The sequence below is a fragment of the Pimephales promelas genome, chromosome 15, assembly GCF_988280905.1.
Source record: "Pimephales promelas chromosome 15, fPimPro1.hap1.1, whole genome shotgun sequence".
Lineage (NCBI taxonomy): Eukaryota > Metazoa > Chordata > Actinopteri > Cypriniformes > Leuciscidae > Pimephales > Pimephales promelas.
This window is the reverse complement of record NC_142783.1, coordinates 15533518-15551466: the sequence shown is the minus strand read 5'-3', so window position 1 is coordinate 15551466 and position 17949 is coordinate 15533518. Positions and strand designations below refer to the sequence as shown.

At 40.4% G+C, this 17949-nt stretch overlaps 2 protein-coding genes across 8 annotated transcripts in view; both read left to right on the top strand.

Annotated features, from left to right (window-relative positions):
- Positions 1-14046, top strand: part of ppp1r13ba (protein phosphatase 1, regulatory subunit 13Ba) — a 40809-nt gene extending 26763 nt beyond the window's left edge. For 6 of the 7 annotated variants that reach the window (XM_039672491.2, XM_039672483.2, XM_089120217.1 and 3 more), the window contains 14 exons: positions 4344-4445; positions 6125-6299; positions 6853-7049; positions 7595-7735; positions 8037-8229; positions 8929-9060; positions 10031-10140; positions 10239-10671; positions 10782-11527; positions 11810-11947; positions 12064-12197; positions 12339-12505; positions 12620-12819; positions 12984-14046. In XM_039672491.2, the coding sequence (XP_039528425.2) occupies positions 4344-4445; positions 6125-6299; positions 6853-7049; positions 7595-7735; positions 8037-8229; positions 8929-9060; positions 10031-10140; positions 10239-10671; positions 10782-11527; positions 11810-11947; positions 12064-12197; positions 12339-12505; positions 12620-12819; positions 12984-13025 (2910 nt within the window). In that variant the 3' untranslated portion in view covers positions 13026-14046. The remainder of the gene's footprint in view (positions 1-4343; positions 4446-6124; positions 6300-6852; positions 7050-7594; positions 7736-8036; positions 8230-8928; positions 9061-10030; positions 10141-10238; positions 10672-10781; positions 11528-11809; positions 11948-12063; positions 12198-12338; positions 12506-12619; positions 12820-12983) is intronic. The other variant, XM_089120216.1, reaches the window with a different exon arrangement.
- Positions 14047-14452: 406 nt separating this feature from the next.
- On the top strand, positions 14453-17541 carry sdsl (serine dehydratase-like). The gene is made up of 8 exons (XM_039672528.2): positions 14453-14577; positions 14788-14955; positions 15190-15232; positions 15324-15463; positions 15579-15667; positions 15792-16019; positions 16108-16232; positions 16320-17541. The coding sequence occupies exons 2-8, from the start codon at positions 14794-14796 to the stop codon at positions 16508-16510; spliced, it is 978 nt and encodes a 325-aa protein (XP_039528462.1). The 5' UTR covers positions 14453-14577; positions 14788-14793; the 3' UTR covers positions 16511-17541.
- Positions 17542-17949: the final 408 nt, after the last annotated feature.

Here is a 17949-nt window from a genome sequence, read left to right as displayed (position 1 = left end):
AAGTAGTAGTGCCTGTGATTGTTGCAAAACTAATATGAAAAATTATATTTTATGATTTCTCCTATTACCTTATATTAGGCAAAATATTTGTATTGAATGTCATTTGTATTGAATGTCATATAGTTTTGCAATTGCAGCTATTTTGTAATATTTGTAATATCAAGCTCATTTGTTGAAAAATCATCACTTTTCCCTAGCTACCATATTGGGGAAATGCTTTATATTATAATTCATGGTTTATAATTTGCATATCGGCAATGCACCAACATTGAATGTATATTTAGATAAAATATAATATAGTGCATATTTAGATAAAATATGAAGAGTTTAAGAGTTTGAAGAATAACAAAAGCCTCTAAGTGCCACTTGAAATTTTCTTCTAGAATGATAATTTTTATCAAGCTTGTATATTTAAGTTCAGTAATTTCACTTAAATGGCAATGATGATTACCTACTAATTGTTATTTAAGTGAAATTACTGAACTTAAATATACAAGTTTGATAAAAATCATCATTAAAGAAGAAAATTTCAAATGGCATTTAGAGGCTTTTGCATCTGAACTCCTCATATATATATATATATATATATATATATGTATTGTGAATAAATTTGCTTTGACAATAAATTCATATTACCTGCCTCAAAGAATTTTGACAGGACAAAATAGGTTGCAAAATAAATAAATCTTTCTATCTTTAAACTTTTATCTCGCATCTTTCAATCACATGCAGCTGATGATGGGCCATTTGTGAATGTATGATTTTGTGATAAAAATCGTGTTTAGTTTAAGATCCGAAACTTATTAAATCACGTTATTCGTCAACTATCCATTTACAGGTTTGGCAGAATTCTATCTCTGTAGTAATTGTGATTAAGTGTGACACACTGTCATTTTTAGGAGTTGCCATGTCAGACCTCTAAAAGAGCATTTGTGAGAATTGTTCTTGTGACAGGACTCAGGAGGAACTAAAAGTTATCTAATTATGGCTCATTTGTCAGGCGGGATATGAATAGCAGTGGCTGCGGGCAGGCGATGACCTAATGGACTATGTCATATGTGAAAAAGAGTGAAAAATAGAGGTAAAGAGAGAACAGATAATATTGTTATAGATAAATGTAGTTTAAATGCTTTAGTCACAAAATCACTCGAGTGTGTTTAATACTTTGTTAGCGATCTCATCTTAAAAAAAGGTCCTGTTCCATCAGAAGCAGGTGCTCACCAACACCAGAATGGCCCCAGGGGTGACCTCATTTTCTGTGGCCACATTTCAGGCGAAATCCTTTCAAAGAGGAATTATCCAAGATTCCAAAAATGTCACTCCCTGAAATAATTTATATATTATATTTTTATATTTTATATTTTTAAAAAATATAATATATAAAAAAAATATATATATATAAATATAAGGATATTTTTTTCCCATTTTTTTGATGGTAGATTATCTTTAATGTTTCCCGACTCTTTGCTAAGTGTTTCCCAGTATGCCCTTATAGGCTACATTTTTTATCAAGTTAATCACATGGTATTTACAGCTCAAGGTGATTGGCTTAAACTTGACTGCAGTACTGAGTGCCAATCTGCAAAAAATGGCTAATTTCAAATCACCTGCATTATTCAGTATCATATCAGAGTATTTCTGCTTTATCTGACAGCACAGAGACCTCTAGGAGGATATCTAGTGCCGGTTCTAGCCAGCCCTAATTTGAACATAGATTTGCCACACTGACTTTTCTAAAAAAAAAAAAAAAAATCTCAGTGATGTCTCAAGTGAGATCATTTAGATAAATGTACCCTCCACGGATAAATGAGGTTTTCGCAGTACTGCTCTGACTCACTGGGCTCTGTCAGATGTTTTAGTCATTATAAGTTTAACATGTGTGCAGTGAGCCAGTTATGGGAATTTTGAATGTGTGCAATACTGATATGTCAGACAAAAAGACTATCCCGGTTTTGTTTCTGAAATTTAGGAATATTCGAATAAATAGGCTCTTGTTAATTGTTCTTTTGATTGTCGCTATATACATTGTGTTTTGAGTGTGCCTATATTGTTAAGTAGCGTGAATGAATGATCCGGCTTTATAAGTTTGCATTTTCAGGCCACCAAAAGGCTGTCATCTTTAAAAAGAACAACCAAAATGCATTTTTGGTTTTTATTTGAAAACAAATCGGTTACCTAAAGTAACATCGGTCCTCTCTAGCTGATTGAACGAGTATTGTGTACGTTTAGCTTAGGCTGCAGGAAAAATTCATCTTCTCGAGATATTGAAGCCAAAAATTATCCTTAATTTTGTATTCATTGTCAACGCAGTCCATCAGTTAGCAGACTTAGAGCAGGCTGTCTATCAGGCTGTCTTACTGGCTGCCCTGCGGCAACTGCAGCCTACTAGTGAGCCCGACGTGACATCTCGTCCAATGAAGGGTGCTTGCGCCCTCAACGTGTCCTAGCTCGCAACAATGGTTAGCTAGGATTGGTTAAATAATCGTTCCCTCATCTAGAGAGAACCGAAGTTACGTTAGGTAACCGATTCGTTCTCTTACGAAAGGTTCTCTTGTATTGCGTAAGTTTAGCTTACGCTATGGGAACCCTTTGTCAACACTGTGCACGCCAGCATCCACTTCAAGAGTCCCAGAGAAGCCCAGGGATCCCAGATAAGCGGAAATAAGCACATGTACATAGGCACTCACAGGGAATAGAGAGCGGCGACACCGGTCAATGAAAAAGCATATAGCACATAACCTGATACAGTGCAGCTCAACCAGAAGAGCTAAGTCATATGAGAGTTGCCTCCGCACGAATGCTTGGACAGAACTGACATCTCACTTAATCTGACAGTTTAGCCTGCAGGGTTATAGAACTTCCAGGTTATAGAACCTGACAAAGGTGGACTGGGAGGCCCAGCCCGCCACCACTCATATGTCATGAATAGAAATTCCACTGGACCATACCCACGAAGAGGCTATGCCTCTGGTGGAAGGAGCCCTGACGCCGAAATGGCATTGCAGACCTTTTGAAGCATAAGCAGCTGCCATAGATAGGCTCTGTTTCGAGGCGGCGAGACCTTTGGTGCACCTTCCGAACGAAGCGAAAAGCTGCTCTGAGCATCTGAAAGGGGCATAGCGTGTAATGTAAACCCTCGGCGCTCTCACTATCGGATGCTGGCAGAGCTGATAGGGAAATGATCTGTGCTCTAAACGGAGTGCCAATCACTTGGGAACGTATCCATGTCTAGGTCTGAGGATGACTTTTGAGTCATTTGGTCCAAACTTAAGACACGTAGCACTGACAGACAGTGCGTGTAAGTCCCAAACACATTTGACTGATGACAGTGCGATCAGAAAAATGGGCCAAAAAGGTGCCATAGCAACTGGACTGTTTGGGGGTGCAGGGAACAATCTCCTGGGGGAACATTGTCCCTGGACAGTCTTTCTGGGCCGTCGTTTAGGTGGCCTGGCACATACACAGCTCTCAGCAAGCGCAAATGGTGCTGAGACCAAACAAGAAGACGTTCGGTCAGATTGTAGAGGTTTCTGGATCTGACACCGCCCTGTCGGTTCACGTAAGACACAGACATGTTGTCCGAGCGGACTAGAACGAATGAACGGGAGGAAACGCTTCAGCACGTTTCAGCGGAGAAGGCGAAGGCCAGGCTCAAGGGAGGGACTCCGGCGAGCGCTTCGCAACGGCCACAGGCTCCGGCCTTTGAGAACGGCACTTCTTCCTGCGTGGTCCTACAAAGGGCGGAGAGACAGCTTCGGTGGTCACGGCTTCGAGTCGAGTCCGCAGGGGCAACATCGGAAGCTCCTCGCAATGCTCACATCCTCCCGAATGTAAGCGTGTCCCTGGCCCAGGCAGAGTGCGCAGATAACGTGGCAGTCTCCGACGCTGAGCGGGGCTCTACCTGTCTAGTTGACAAGGAATACAAAATACCTAAGAAAAGATTTCGTTTGATTTTAACTAGTTATAAACCAATATAATAATTAAGCAGCCAATATTTTCCCTATTTAGATATTATTTTCTCTTTTCTAATATTTTTGAGTTCATCAAAGTAAATATTGCTTTATATTTTTATCTAATTTCAGAAATTTTATGTACACCTCATTTGTCACCATTAATTTGTATTACATATATTGTGAGATGAATATCAGCATTGGGTCATCTACAGTCTGTTGACTACTAATTTGAAACTAATTTGATTCTAAAGACGGCTGATCATTTTTATTTTATTGGAAAGATTTCATTAAAAAACAAAATGTAGTTTTTGTTTTGCTTGAACAAGTAAAGTTCAGCCTGTTTGTTTGCAAAACTGATTTTACATTTTGTGTGTGTGTGTGTGTGTGTAGGTGGGGAATCCACGTGTGGAGTTAACGCTGTCAGAGCTGCAGGAGATGGCAATGCGACAGCAGCAGCAGATCGAAACACAGCAGCAGATGCTGATAGCTAAGGTAGGATCCACCATATGAAGCCTCTTATCTCTTTATTTATTCATATATCAATGATTCTTATACTCTTCTTATGTCTGGACTGTTACATTGAAAAGAAATGACCTGTCCTATGCCAAACAAGGACAGTTTTACTTAGGATAAGATATGCATCTTTTATTTTCAGATATGTTAATGGTGCTCTGTTGGTCTGCTGACTTCTGCTTATTAAAACAAAGACCCCTGTGGTTCGCCATAAGCAGGTGAACATATATGCATAAGGAGCATATGTGAACACATGGTCATATCATCTGGGGAGTGCATGAACTGTCATGTTTGATTAATTGTACTAGCCCGATTCCACACGGCCATGTCAGGAATTTTCTAAAAGCCTGAATGATTTGCATTTTAAATGTTCAGTTAGTGCACTTGAGCCTGACGTCATTTGGTTAATTCAGCCTTTTTTATATTGTGTTTTGAGAATTGTTTGTATCTGTGATGAAGATATTGTCTTGAGGTCGGCGTGTGTTGGTTGAATATCATACTTAGGTTAGCACTGGAGGGTATTTGTGTGTGTTGCATATATGGTCGCAAAGTTATATTCCTTAAACAACAACAGGAAAGAGACTCCGTTCACATAGGAAATGAGATCAGCATGGAACCGCAGCTGTCAGGAAGAGGGTGGATGTTAAGACCACTGGAGATTGAGTGTGGATGCCATGTACGTGTACTTGTGAAGGTGTAGTCAGTTCCCGGGAAAAAAAAAAAACTACCAGAATGCTTGAGAAATCGGGCTATGATTTCTAAGTATATGGGACTGTGTATTTCATGAAAATGTATCAAGAAGCCATCAAGTTAACTCACCTGTTGTAAGGTAAACAAATGCATGTCTGTTTAAAACTTTCCTGGTAGAGTTGGTTGTTGAATTGCTCATTTATTTTTGGCATTTTTATTGGTTTTATATTGCTAATACAAATTGTTTGTGAATAGATAATGCAGATTTGAGGCAATTTTCATCTTGTCTGACAACTCAAAACATTGTATAGAGATAAAAACAAAAATAAATGAAATAATACAAATGTATATTTTAAACAAACATGTTGTACGTAACTAAATGTATTAGCCCTGTGGTTAAAACACGCTTTGTTTGTTTGTCCGATCATTTAACACTGGATTGTGTCGAGTCAACACTCTGGGACTGTTAGTTCTGGCTTTGTATTTGCTCATTCTAAAGCAGACCTGAAAGTGCTTGTCAGCACGAATGCCTGTGCTTCCCTCCACTTTCTATTTTAGTCTCATTCATCATACATTCACTTTTTGGGTGTGTTATGTTGTAACATCCCACATACTGTATCTGAATCTTTCATATTCAGTTGGAGTAATTACAGGATGATTCTCTCCTAACAGCTCTTCCAGCAGCTTCTCTGCTAACACTAAATCGGAATTGGCACTTAAATTAAGTTGATGTTCTTTTATTATTTCCTGTCTCTTTTCTCTCTCTATTTTACCATCTTACCTGGTCCTTCCTTATTGTTTCCATCCCATTCTCTCGCAGCTCTCCACTGTACGTAGTGAGGTGTGAGAAAGGGCTTTTTTTGATCAGTTACGTGTCTGTTTTAATGATATGTGGAGCATGCCCCCCCATTTTCAAATTGACCGTTACCCTCTCCTGTCCTTCCGTTTCCTCTCCTCTCCGCGTGTAGGAGCAACGATTGCGGTATCTGAAGCAACAGGACCCACGTCAGGGCCAGTCCGTGTCTGAAAGTGAGAAGCTCCAGAGGTTAAGGGAAAGGGTGGACAGTCAAGAAGCCAAACTCAAGAAGGTCCGTGCCATGAGGGGCCAAGTGGACTACAGCAAACTCATCAACGGCAACCTGTGTATGTACAGCCATGTTAACAGACTTGAAAACGCTTTAGATTGCTCATTTTATAAACAGATTTTACTTATGTTCTTTGAAGCATTAAAATGCTACATTATGACCTACTATAATATTGAGGTTTGTTATTGAAGTATCTAATATGTCATTTTGCCCAGGTAATTTCATCCCTTGCTCCAGTTGCTTTTGCCGTCCACTCCCTCTCTGTTCCTGGCAGTGGATCAGTCAATAACAGCATTTCTTAGCTTTGAAACGGGGAGTTCTATTTGGGGTGTGGAAGAGCCTAGGGAAGATTTCACCCCCTCATAACATTCATGAGATAAAACCAAGATCACAATACCATTCCTCTCAATTGAGAATTTGTCGTATGGCATGTGGACTTGGGGAGTGAACAACTGCACTGGACCTCACTCCCACACTTGCTCGAACACACCCACACTTGAAAAATCCACAGACACTAACATATAGTATATGTAGCGTATCAACAATCGTACATCCATTTGCACGCTATGATAGTTTATTTATAATTGGAATGTTTTGTGTGTGTCTTTCAGCTGCAGAAATTGAGCATGTTAGCAGCCTGTTCCAGGAAAAGCAGGCAGAGCTGCAGTCGGCCATGGTCAAGGTGGACCAGCTCACACAGCAGCTAGACGATCTGCGACGGGGGCGTCTCAATGGACTGCAGCCTCTGGGGGGACCGGTGACCAGCAATGCTGCACTGGAACTCCGCAAACTCTACCAGGAACTGCAGGTAGGCAACATGATGTAGGCATTGTACTGTACAGAGACAACAGTATATAATTATTCTTGTTAACTTTAATTGAATACACAAAGAGAGAAAGACTGAGACCATGTGTTGTTGGTTGTGATGCTGTTTGTTGTTTTTGCAGCAACTCATGACAACTCGAATGGCCATCGGCACCAAACTGTTATGTACTCACTTGGGAAAAGTAATAGGAAATGACTTTCTTTTAATCCGTTAACGCAGTTTGATCATCAAAAACTATTTATTCCCCAGTGAGTTTTTTTTTTAAAGACTTTGATTCTAATGCGCTTTCCTGTTTTACCACAATTGTTTATTATTTCCTAAATCTACTCTGAAGTGTTTTGTGGTATAGCTTGCACCCCAGAGTGATATTGCATAAAATATTCAGATTATAGCGTGTTTTCAAATTCCAAAGATATAAGTTGCATAAACATGTGACATTTGATGAGGGAAATTATTCAGATGCCGTAATGTAATCATCAGTTCTGTATGCGTGTGTATGACGCATGTATGATTGTATTAACATTTAGATCCGGAACAAGCTAAATCAAGAACAGAACAGTAAGCTTCAGCAACACAAGGATATGCTTAACAAGCGTAACATGGAGGTGACCATGATGGACAAGCGTATTGGGGACCTCAGAGAGCGTCTCTACAAGAAAAAAGCAGAGGCAAGTGATAAAGAACTAGCCTGCAACTGCAGTGCCACATGCAGATTAGTACACCAGATCTATAGCTGCATTGTAAATCATTACTTAATGGTTTTTAAAGAGACCCTGGAACTAGTTAAACCCAGCATTTGAAGCTCAAAGGATTTTGAAGCAAAGTGTTTGACCTCTCAATCGCATTCAAGGGAGTTTGTTAATATAAACGCTGCATATTTTTAGGTGTAAACACTGGTACTGTATTGACTAGCCACTTCTTGCGAACTTGTCTCTATGGGGTTTGATTAACCATTCTTCTACTCTACAGCTTGGCCGAATGAGTGGTCCTCCCTCCCCTCAGCCTACCCCAGGCAGCTCTGGGCGGGTGGCAGCAGTCTGTCCCTACATCCAGATACCGGTGCCCAGTCGACAGGAAGTAGGCTACACTTTACCTCCTGATCCCCTGAAGCCACAGTCTCTCGCCACTTCTGCTACAGTCAACCATGCTCGTTCCAAGTCAGGTCAGTCTTTCCTCTTATTCCTTGACAGAATTTTATTTAACCATAAACTGCTACAGGAATTCTGGAGATTTGTCCAGGGATTAGGGCATCATTGAGAAAAGTCTTGGTGCTCTCAAACAAAAAAATGTCCAAATAAAAACTCTCTGTGGTAAAACGATGAGCATCATATTGGTATACATGGTTCATGACCCCTATCAGCAAGATAGGTACTACATGTACTACATAAATGATGATAGATGGATCATCTCATTATGCTTGCCTCCTGAAGGCTGTGTCTATCAATCACTCAACAGCAGAAATCTGCTTACCGGCTTTCCTTGTGAAAATGAATCTTCTTTCTCACCACTACTGTAAAATCATTCATTCAGCTAAGTTCAGATTTCTTTCTATGCTTCACTTATTTTCCTGACATGTCACAATAGCATGTCTTTATCATTCTTGGCATTATCATGCTAACAATTCAGTTGGATGAAGAATTGCAGTATCTCTTCCCATCTAAAAGGGGAGCTCATAAGCACCAAGTTTCGAAATGTATCTTTATTCAGATATTCTCATCAATGTCATACTAAAACACCTTTCTTTGTTTTTTCCAGCCTTAATCGCTAACATGTGTTTTCATTTTCTCATGTCTGTCACCTTTTATCTCCAACCCTATTCTTCTGTCATGCTTGTTTGTCACATTTGGGGGCGGCGGGACAGAGGAAGAGAGGGTGAGGATGCCTGCAGGCCCATGGAAGGTCTCAGACTTAGACATCATAGTGGACCCTCTGGTGCAATCCTCAGAGCCTAGAGATGGGCCAGAGGCCCCCACAGACTCCGACTGTACTTCTAGTGAGTTTTTCGGGCATGATATCAAGAAGAAATATTTGATCACAGTGCATAAAACAGGATAGCATTCTACTTACAAGACAAATATTTGTCTTTATGAGACATTTAAAAACCATGTTTGACTTTATGTTGTAGATAAATAATATATAGGCCAGAGACACTGTGAATTGATTTGATTATAAATTATTCACACACACTGACAGAATAAATATACAAAAACACTAGCTTGCAGTTAATTTGTCAGTACCCATAAGGTAAGCCCTGTGCATAATGTGTTACCTCATGGGTCCTGACAGACAAAGTACATAAAATGGCAATGTAATCCCCACCCATCATTTATCTTAAAAAGCAAACTTAAAAGTACACTTACTGTTCCATATCCCAGTAGTCACAAAAGTTAGATCCACGAGACTGCTAAAACCGTGAAATGAACTGGTGGAAAAAAGTAGCTATTATGTAACAACTTTATTTTTGTTAGTAGTCATGAAGATGTCAGGCTGGCCTTAAGAATACACAACAAAGGACTGTATTCAACCTTTAGCATATTTAATTCCTGGAAGAATTTGACCTATTTCGAGAAAAGAAACCCCCATATGTGTTAGAGTTAAGTCATTTGCTTCACTGCATTTCTCCTTTGTGGGACTTGGCAGTCGACTGCCAGTGAGTTTGATGGCGTGTCTGTCAGACGGATGGGATAAACATGCGTCATCGCCCGTGGCTTTGACAAGCAGAGCAGTGGACTTGGACACATAGCCTTAGTAATCCATTTAACCCAAAGAGAGCTGGATCTGTGCAGAGGACAGGACAGAAATATACCCCACTCAAGCCACTGATTAGAAGTGTCCTGATGTCACAGGGGTCAGAGATGTGAGTGTAGTCCCATTTGAGACTCAGGTCAGTCTGTCATAATGAGGCTAACTGGAGAAAGAGCATACACGTTACAGTCTAACTCATACTGCTGTGCTCCCTACAGCAAATGATGCAATCTGGCCCTCCTTCAGCAATAATAGGGTTCCTATTAAACCTCCAGACTGGAAGGACACAAGTCAAGATCATAGCAGCAAGATGGGTACATCAGACAAGGTGAGATTAAACAGTCCTCCAAAGAACTTAAGCACAAGTTCTATTGAAAGACATCTTTTGAGTCTTGCTTAACTTGTGTTTTTTCATTTATTTACTAGGAAGCCCCTAAGCTGTTAGGGACAGTAACAGCATTGTCTAAGCAGCCCCCACCCATCTATGGAACCTATCCCAGTGCAGGCCATCACTCCACAGTCTGTGCCACCAGCTCTTTGCCCCGCTCTGCACCTGGCAACGTAGGCTGGCAGAGAACACCCCCTGCCTCTGGTTCCTCATCACAGCAGATCCAACAGCGGATAACAGTGCCTCCCAGTCCTACGCCTCAGACTGGATCCGCCCTCTTCCCTCAGGGTGAGAGGACAGAGCCTCCTCTTGCTGTGGCGGTACGTCCCTTTATTCCAGACAGAGGGTCCCGGCCCCAGTCTCCAAGGAAGGGTCCTGCCACTATGAACTCCAGCTCAATCTACAATATGTACCTGCAACAGCCTACAGCCAAAAATTACTCCAGTAGCAGCAGAGCTGCTGTTAAAGCAGGTAATAAGCAGTTGCATTGGTTCTACAAACAAGTATGGAAATTAGCTTTCCATATTATAATTATGCATGTTCCCTTCTTTTAAATATGCTTTCTTTTCGTTTGCTTCCAGTATACGGAAAACCAGTTCTACCAGGCTCCACCTCTCCCTCTCCAGTTCCACTCTACCAGCAGTCCTTCACAGATGAGGTCGACAGAGAGGTCCAAGAGAGTACTCCCTTACCTCCACCTAATGTGGAGAACATCCCTCGCCCTCTCAGCCCTACCAAACTGACCCCTGTGGCCCACTCCCCTCTCCGTTACCAAAGTGACATTGACCTGGAGGTGCTGAGACGGAAATTATCCAATGCTCCCCGACCTTTGAAGAAGCGAAGCTCCATCACAGAACCAGAAGGACCCAGTGGGCCTAACATCCAGAAGCTCTTATATCAGCGCTTCAACACCCTTGCAGGGGGCATTGAGAATGGAGTGGGTGGTACACCTTTCTACCAGCCTGATAGTCCTTTGAACTACATGGCAACAGCCCTGGGTGATGTGGACACTACCAATGGGAACCTGATGGAGTCAAGCATGTTAGCTGAGCCTTCAGCAGAGCCAGCAATCTCAATCCCTCCTCCCACCTCTTCTGTGTCACCTACAGCTGATGACAATGAGAACCAGCTGACAAATTTATGTAGTGACTCAGGGGGTGCCCAGGCGGATGGTGCCTCAGTCCCTTCTCATAAGGACAACCATGAGGACAATCATAACAACAACCACACAAATATGGACGCACAGTCTAGTCCAGTACCAGAAGCCAATTCCCCTGCAGAGCAGGACACCACAGCACAGTCAGGCACTCCTCCAGGTGCATCTACGGTGAGTTGGCACTGGCTGAAGACATTTTTTTTTTTTGCATGTCTCATTCTGCAAAACGTTTTGTGATACTCACAAGCAACATTCATTCACAGAGTCCTGCAGCAATCCTTTAACCTAGCCGTGGTAGTAGAATGAGTTTATCATACTGTTGGCTATATCAATTAGCATAGCTCTGATACTGTATATATTCATTTGGGCTTTTTTCTTCTTCAAAAGATGTGGCTCAAAAGACATGATGTTAGTCTTTGAAATATAAAAACCAATAGATTTTTCATATTGCAGGTCAAGCGCACAAACTTGAAGAAACCTGGCTCTGAGAGGACAGGTCATGGCTTGAGGGTCAAGTTCAATCCTCTTGCATTGCTTTTGGATGCATCTTTGGAGGGCGAGTTTGATTTGGTGCAAAGGATTATCTACGAGGTACTATTCAGTTGCCATACGCTCCCTTACACCTATGCTGAATGCTTGAACTAGTCTCAGTAGTAGCTTGTCAACTGTTTCCTTCTCAAATTTTGTTTGTTTTACTCCATCCTCAGGTGAACAATCCTAGCACTCCAAATGATGAGGGTATTACCCCTCTCCATAATGCGGTATGTGCAGGTCACCACCATATTGTAAAATTCCTGCTGGATTTTGGGGTCAATGTCAATGCAGCAGATAGTGATGGATGGTGAGGACTATCACTTTTGTCTGACATTTGTCTGTATTAGAGAATATTGGACATCTGTTGTCATTTCATATTGTACAGATATGAAATTCTCTCTCATAAAGTGATGTTAGCAGTTGCTAACTCTGTCTCACTTGTGATCAGGACGCCCCTGCACTGTGCAGCTTCATGCAACAATGTGCATCTTTGCAAGTTGCTGGTTGAGTCTGGAGCTGCCATTTTTGCCACTACTATCAGTGATGTGGAGACGGCAGCAGACAAGTGCGAAGAGATGGAGGAGGGTTATGTCCAATGCTCTCAGTTTCTATATGGTAATATCAAGCACATTTTCTGCTGTTGTTATTTTTTCTATAAAGTGAGTATCTAGAGTAGAGGCTGTACATGATTTTGAAAGCCAGAATTCATTTTTGTTACTTCCCTTCCAGGTGTACAGGAGAAGCTGGGCGTAATGAATAAAGGGACGGTTTATGCCCTGTGGGACTATGAAGCTCAGACTGCAGATGAGGTGTCCTTCCATGAGGGCGATGCTCTTACCATCATGAGTCGTAGGGATGACAGCGAGACGGAGTGGTGGTGGACCAGACTTAATGACAAGGAGGGCTACGTACCACGCAACTTGTTAGGGGTACGATTTCTGTATAGGCATGCATTTATTTCTTAAATGGCACTGTTATGCATTACAATATTTTGTTTCAATGTAAGGCATATAATGAGAAAGAATCAACCCTGCAATTTTGTTTAAAAGTTAGGTTCTCCATCAGTAATTGTTGTTCACTGTTGCAATTGTAGCTGTACCCAAGGATCAAACCCAGGCAACGTTCCTTGGCATAGGTTGCCAGAAGAAACGGTGCAAGCTCCTGTAATAGCAGTTGGCATGAAGCTGCGGGATGGCGCCCTGTCTTTGCCATCACCCCAATAAAGAACTCACAGATGATGGAGAACGTCTGATGCTGGACAAGAGGGAATAACCGATGAGAGGGCAATTCAGTGGTCTTCCGTTTGCATCCCAGATTTTATTCGTCAATTTGATGTGTTGTTTTTGCAGTATCCCCTTTTACCCATATATCTGTTGAGGAACATGTTAGCTTTACTGACCTATTCCACAGTGCAAACCTCCTGAGTCTATGTGTGTGAGAGAGAGTTTAAGAATGGGATGTTATTGTCAGAACGGGACGTGGATGTGATGATAAGAGTTGGTGACAGAGTATGTAGTCTTGGATTCTAGTGTTTTGTGCTCTGTGGTTATTATCAGGCAAAGAGGAAACTGAAGGGACTGATGTTTCATTTCCCACGGTTAGGAAGTTGCTGATTCAGGGAAAAGGAAGGAAAGTGCTGGAAAGTGTTTAGAAGAGACCTTGAGGCTGGTCAAGCTTCTGATGGACAATAAGGAAGTGGCCTGGTATGGACACATGTATATTTTTATGTGTGGAGAATTATGTTGGTTGATGGAGGTGAAATTGAGAAGTCATCTATTAGGAACTGAAATTTAAAAGGATGCTGAAAAAAAAACAACAAAAAAAAACAAACGGATGCCATAAAAACGAATGCAGTGGCTGTTTTCCCATCATCCAGGGGATATTGACAACACATCACATAAAATCTATATTTCCATGCTTTATTTAAGTTTGGCTTGATTTTTTATGCTACATGATCTTTTCCCTTTTTAAAGGTTGTTTATTTAATTGAAATGAAAAAAACAAACAAACAAACAAATCTTTAAACAGCTTGATATAGACTTTTATGGCTGTCAAAACAGGCAGGATCTGCCTTGTGTTTGTGCTGCCATACGAGAGCCATTAATGCAATGTCATGTATTTGTGCACAATAAAATTTCCACATTGGGACAAAGTCACATGTTGTATTGACTGGATTTTGTTCACAGCATATTCTATGCAGGAGTATGATGATGTGTACTCTTTGGGGTTGAAATATCAACATACTGTAGATGCATTTGTTGTGAAGTTTGATATGTCCTTAGTGTTTTTTTGTTTTTTTTTACTTGATTTATTTTACTTCATTACTTATTTAGCTTGAAAATAAATGTGCTTATCTATTTAAAAAAAAAGACAATTGGCTGTTTTTTTTTTTTACTTGCTTTATTTTACTTCATTACTTATTTAGCTTGAAAATAATATCGTATATTTAGAAAAATTTACCATTGGCAAAGTTGTGAAGCCTATCAAAAAATAACAATAATTCAACGTTAGACTCATGTTTTTTAATCATTGCACGGTACTCCCATGAATAAGTAACTTAGTTTAACCTGACATTACCGGTCTTGGACATTAGTTCATTAGTGCTCGATTACTTTATTGTCAGTAAACGAACTTTGAACTTGTAGGCTACAGGCTAGGCTAGTAATATCCACAACACCGCGACGCAGGTGAGTAGACCAGAGTAAAAATACTAATTGTCTGTATATTTTTAGTTTAATGAAACGTTTAAAACGTAAAATAAGTGCATGACTTAAGAAAACCCAGGTTTCACTACTACTAAAAACGTGGGAAATCTCAAATTTCTGTTCGTCGTGCACGGAGGTCATTTACCCACCGTGACTGGTTGAACATTTCCTCCTGTATTAACTGTATTTCAGAAAATTATGAGCAAAATGTCAAAGCAAAATGGATTTCATGTCGTCACCCCACTTCTCGAGAGCACGGGCATGTCGAAGCGGGTGGGAACTACCGTGTTTTTGAAGATGGAGAGCTCACAACCCACCGGTTCCTTCAAAATCCGTGGAATTGGACACATGTGTCAAAATGTGAGGGAACATATCGCTGTATTTCATAAAATTAAGCTTCACGATATTTGTTTGACTGAACACATAAAGCTTTTAAATGTTAACGATGTTGCAAACAAAATCCTTCACTGAATCAAACTTCCCTCATAGAAGTCTATAGTCACGTGCGCGTTCACACTGCCCTCTAGCGCTTATAAAAAGGAACGATTGCACAGCCTATTGGAGAATTCTAACAATTTTTTATTCCTTTCTAAGGTTGCAAGTTCAAACCAGTCGAGAGGTGTCATTTGTTCTTCTGGTGAGTGTAATGGTAAACATTTAATTGTATTTCCCGGTCATAGATGAACATATTCAATCATGTCTCCCTGTCTCTGTGAGTATACATTTAGGTGGTAATGCAGGTATGGCCACAGCATATGCAGCAAGAAAACTCAACCTGCCAGCCACCATTGTTTTGCCCTTGTCGACACCCCAACTGGTAGCTCAAAAACTTAAGGACCAGGGAGCTACAGTCAAAGTTGTGGGCAAGGCAAGAGCAAAGTACCATCATCGTTATCTCAAATGCCTTTTATTCCTGATATGATGCAATTATGTTTTCTTACCCTAAGTCATTTACATGCCAATGTTTTTTTGTGATGATGTAGGTGTGGGATGATTCAAATGCTGAGGCCCTACGATTGGCGGAAATTGAAGGTCTTACTGTAATACACCCGTTCAACCATCCTCTGGTCTGGTGAGTTCATTTATCATAAATAGAAAATAAACTTAAGGAATCTGATCATGTACAGTCCTGAATTTATTTCATAGTTTTCACATAAATGAAAAGCTGTAAAAAACAACAACAACCTGTCTCTTAGGAAAGGTCATTCCAGCATTGTGCATGAACTCAAGGCCTCACTGCCATCCAAACCTGGAGCTATAGTGCTTTCCGTAGGGGGTGGTGGTCTGTTCTGTGGGGTGATGGAAGGGCTGGATGAGGTAGGCTGGGGCAATGTGCCTGTCCTATGCATGGAGACCGTGGGTGCCGATTGTCTAAATTTTGCCCTGAAAGCCAAAGATCTGGTTATGCTGCCTGACATTACAAGGTATAAATTAACAAATAATCTTAAATTCACATACAATTCATGAACAATTTTTTTGAACTGAATCTTTCTGATATTGACTGCTCGCAAGTGAAGCAACGTGTTTGGGAGCAAAAATGGCATGTCAGCAGGCGTTTGAGTACAGCAGACGTCCCAATGTCATTTCAGAGGTGGTGACAGATCTACAGGCCCTGGAGGCAGTGGAACTGTTCCTGGGTAAGTTCATTGCTATGATTAAGGTCATTAAACAGCTCAATAATTACAAAGCATGCTTTGCTATTGATTACTGTGTTCTGTATGCAGATGAGGAGCGTGTGTTGGTGGAGTTAGCCTGCGGAGCATCATTGGCTGCTGTATACAGCGGAATCATTCCGAGGCTACAGGAGGAGGGACGCCTTCCTAAACTGCTCGACCCGCTGGTTATGATTGTGTGTGGGGGTGGCAGTGTGAACCTGCCTCAGCTTCGGCATCTACAGGCAGCCATACGGAAATGACCACCACATCTTTACGTTCTCACATCAGTGCATCTGCTTTGAGTAGGACTGACATGTTGTGTTGCATAAATCAAAAGATAAGGATAATCTGCTGTATTTCAAAGCAATACTGTTTGGATTTTCTGTAACCTTGCTTTAGTGAAATGCTATTTGTGTGATGAAATCCTTTAGAGTAGAATGTTGTCATTTACCACCTGCAACCAGCAGGCGGTGCTAATATTTTCGTTTCAGGCAAAAACTTTTTTATCATGTTTTGATCAATTTTGAGATATTAGGCTAATTGACATGACGTTGTTTCATACTAGTGGAAAGAAAACATCAAAAATATACATTTTACTGTTTATTTTATTGCACTTTATTTGCATGCACTTTCCAAAATTTAGATTTTTTTTTTTCTTGCTGAGTGATAAAAAAGATATCCAAAATCTCCCATGTAAAATCTTGGAATCTAAAATGTGAGCAAAATAACACAAGAATTTCGAACCTGGAGTGTTCAGATTTCTGTTATGAAAATGCTTGCAAATGAGTGCAAATTTAATGATATGTCTCATTTGCATATTTAAACACTACTTTAGAAAAGTTGTAATACAACATATATATTTTTTTGCAATTAACCAATCAACTGGGGATAAATGTGTTTTTAAAATCATATTCACCTGTAATGTGTTGCCTTAAAGTGTTTTTTGTTTGTTTGTTTTGGACAGTGTAAAAGCAAATCTAATATGATATGGATAATAATAGGTTTGATAATAATACGTTTAATAGGTAACAGTTTTTCTTTGAAATAGCCACTGTCTGTTTTCAGCTTAGTTATTTCAAAGATGAAAATCACTAAAGAAAAAAATAATAATAAGACTTTCGTTTTATACAGACTCACCAGCCATTTTATTACATTTTTACATTTATTCATATAGCAGATGCTTTTATCCAAAACTAACAATAGGACAACACTATGTAAGTGCTATGACCCTCCCAGTTTAATCTGACGATGTATGTGTACTTCAAAAAATAAAATAAAATAATTAAAAAGATATTATAAAGAGATATATTTTTAATGGATCAAATGTTGCTGAAAAAGATGCCGTTTCTTGAAAATGGCCACAGGCTCAGCAGCTCATGTTGAGCTGCAGGTCATATTCCACCAGCAGGGAACACACCAGAAAAATGTTAGAGATTTTGTGCCTCTTTGAGATGGCACCACAAGATGGCGTTCACTTGCAGCGCGCAAGATTCTGGATGGCACGTAAATCTCAAATAATGAGTTTAGGTAGGAGGGAGCAGAGCCAGTGGTTGTTCTGTAGGCAACTACCTGGATGGGGCAGAAATAAAGAAGCTATGAGCAGCTGCAACCAGATTTCTGAGGAGGCAGGTTCAGGAAAAACCCTTGAGTGACTGCAAAAGACCTGCAGAAAGACTTGGTGGAAACAGACACAGAGGTT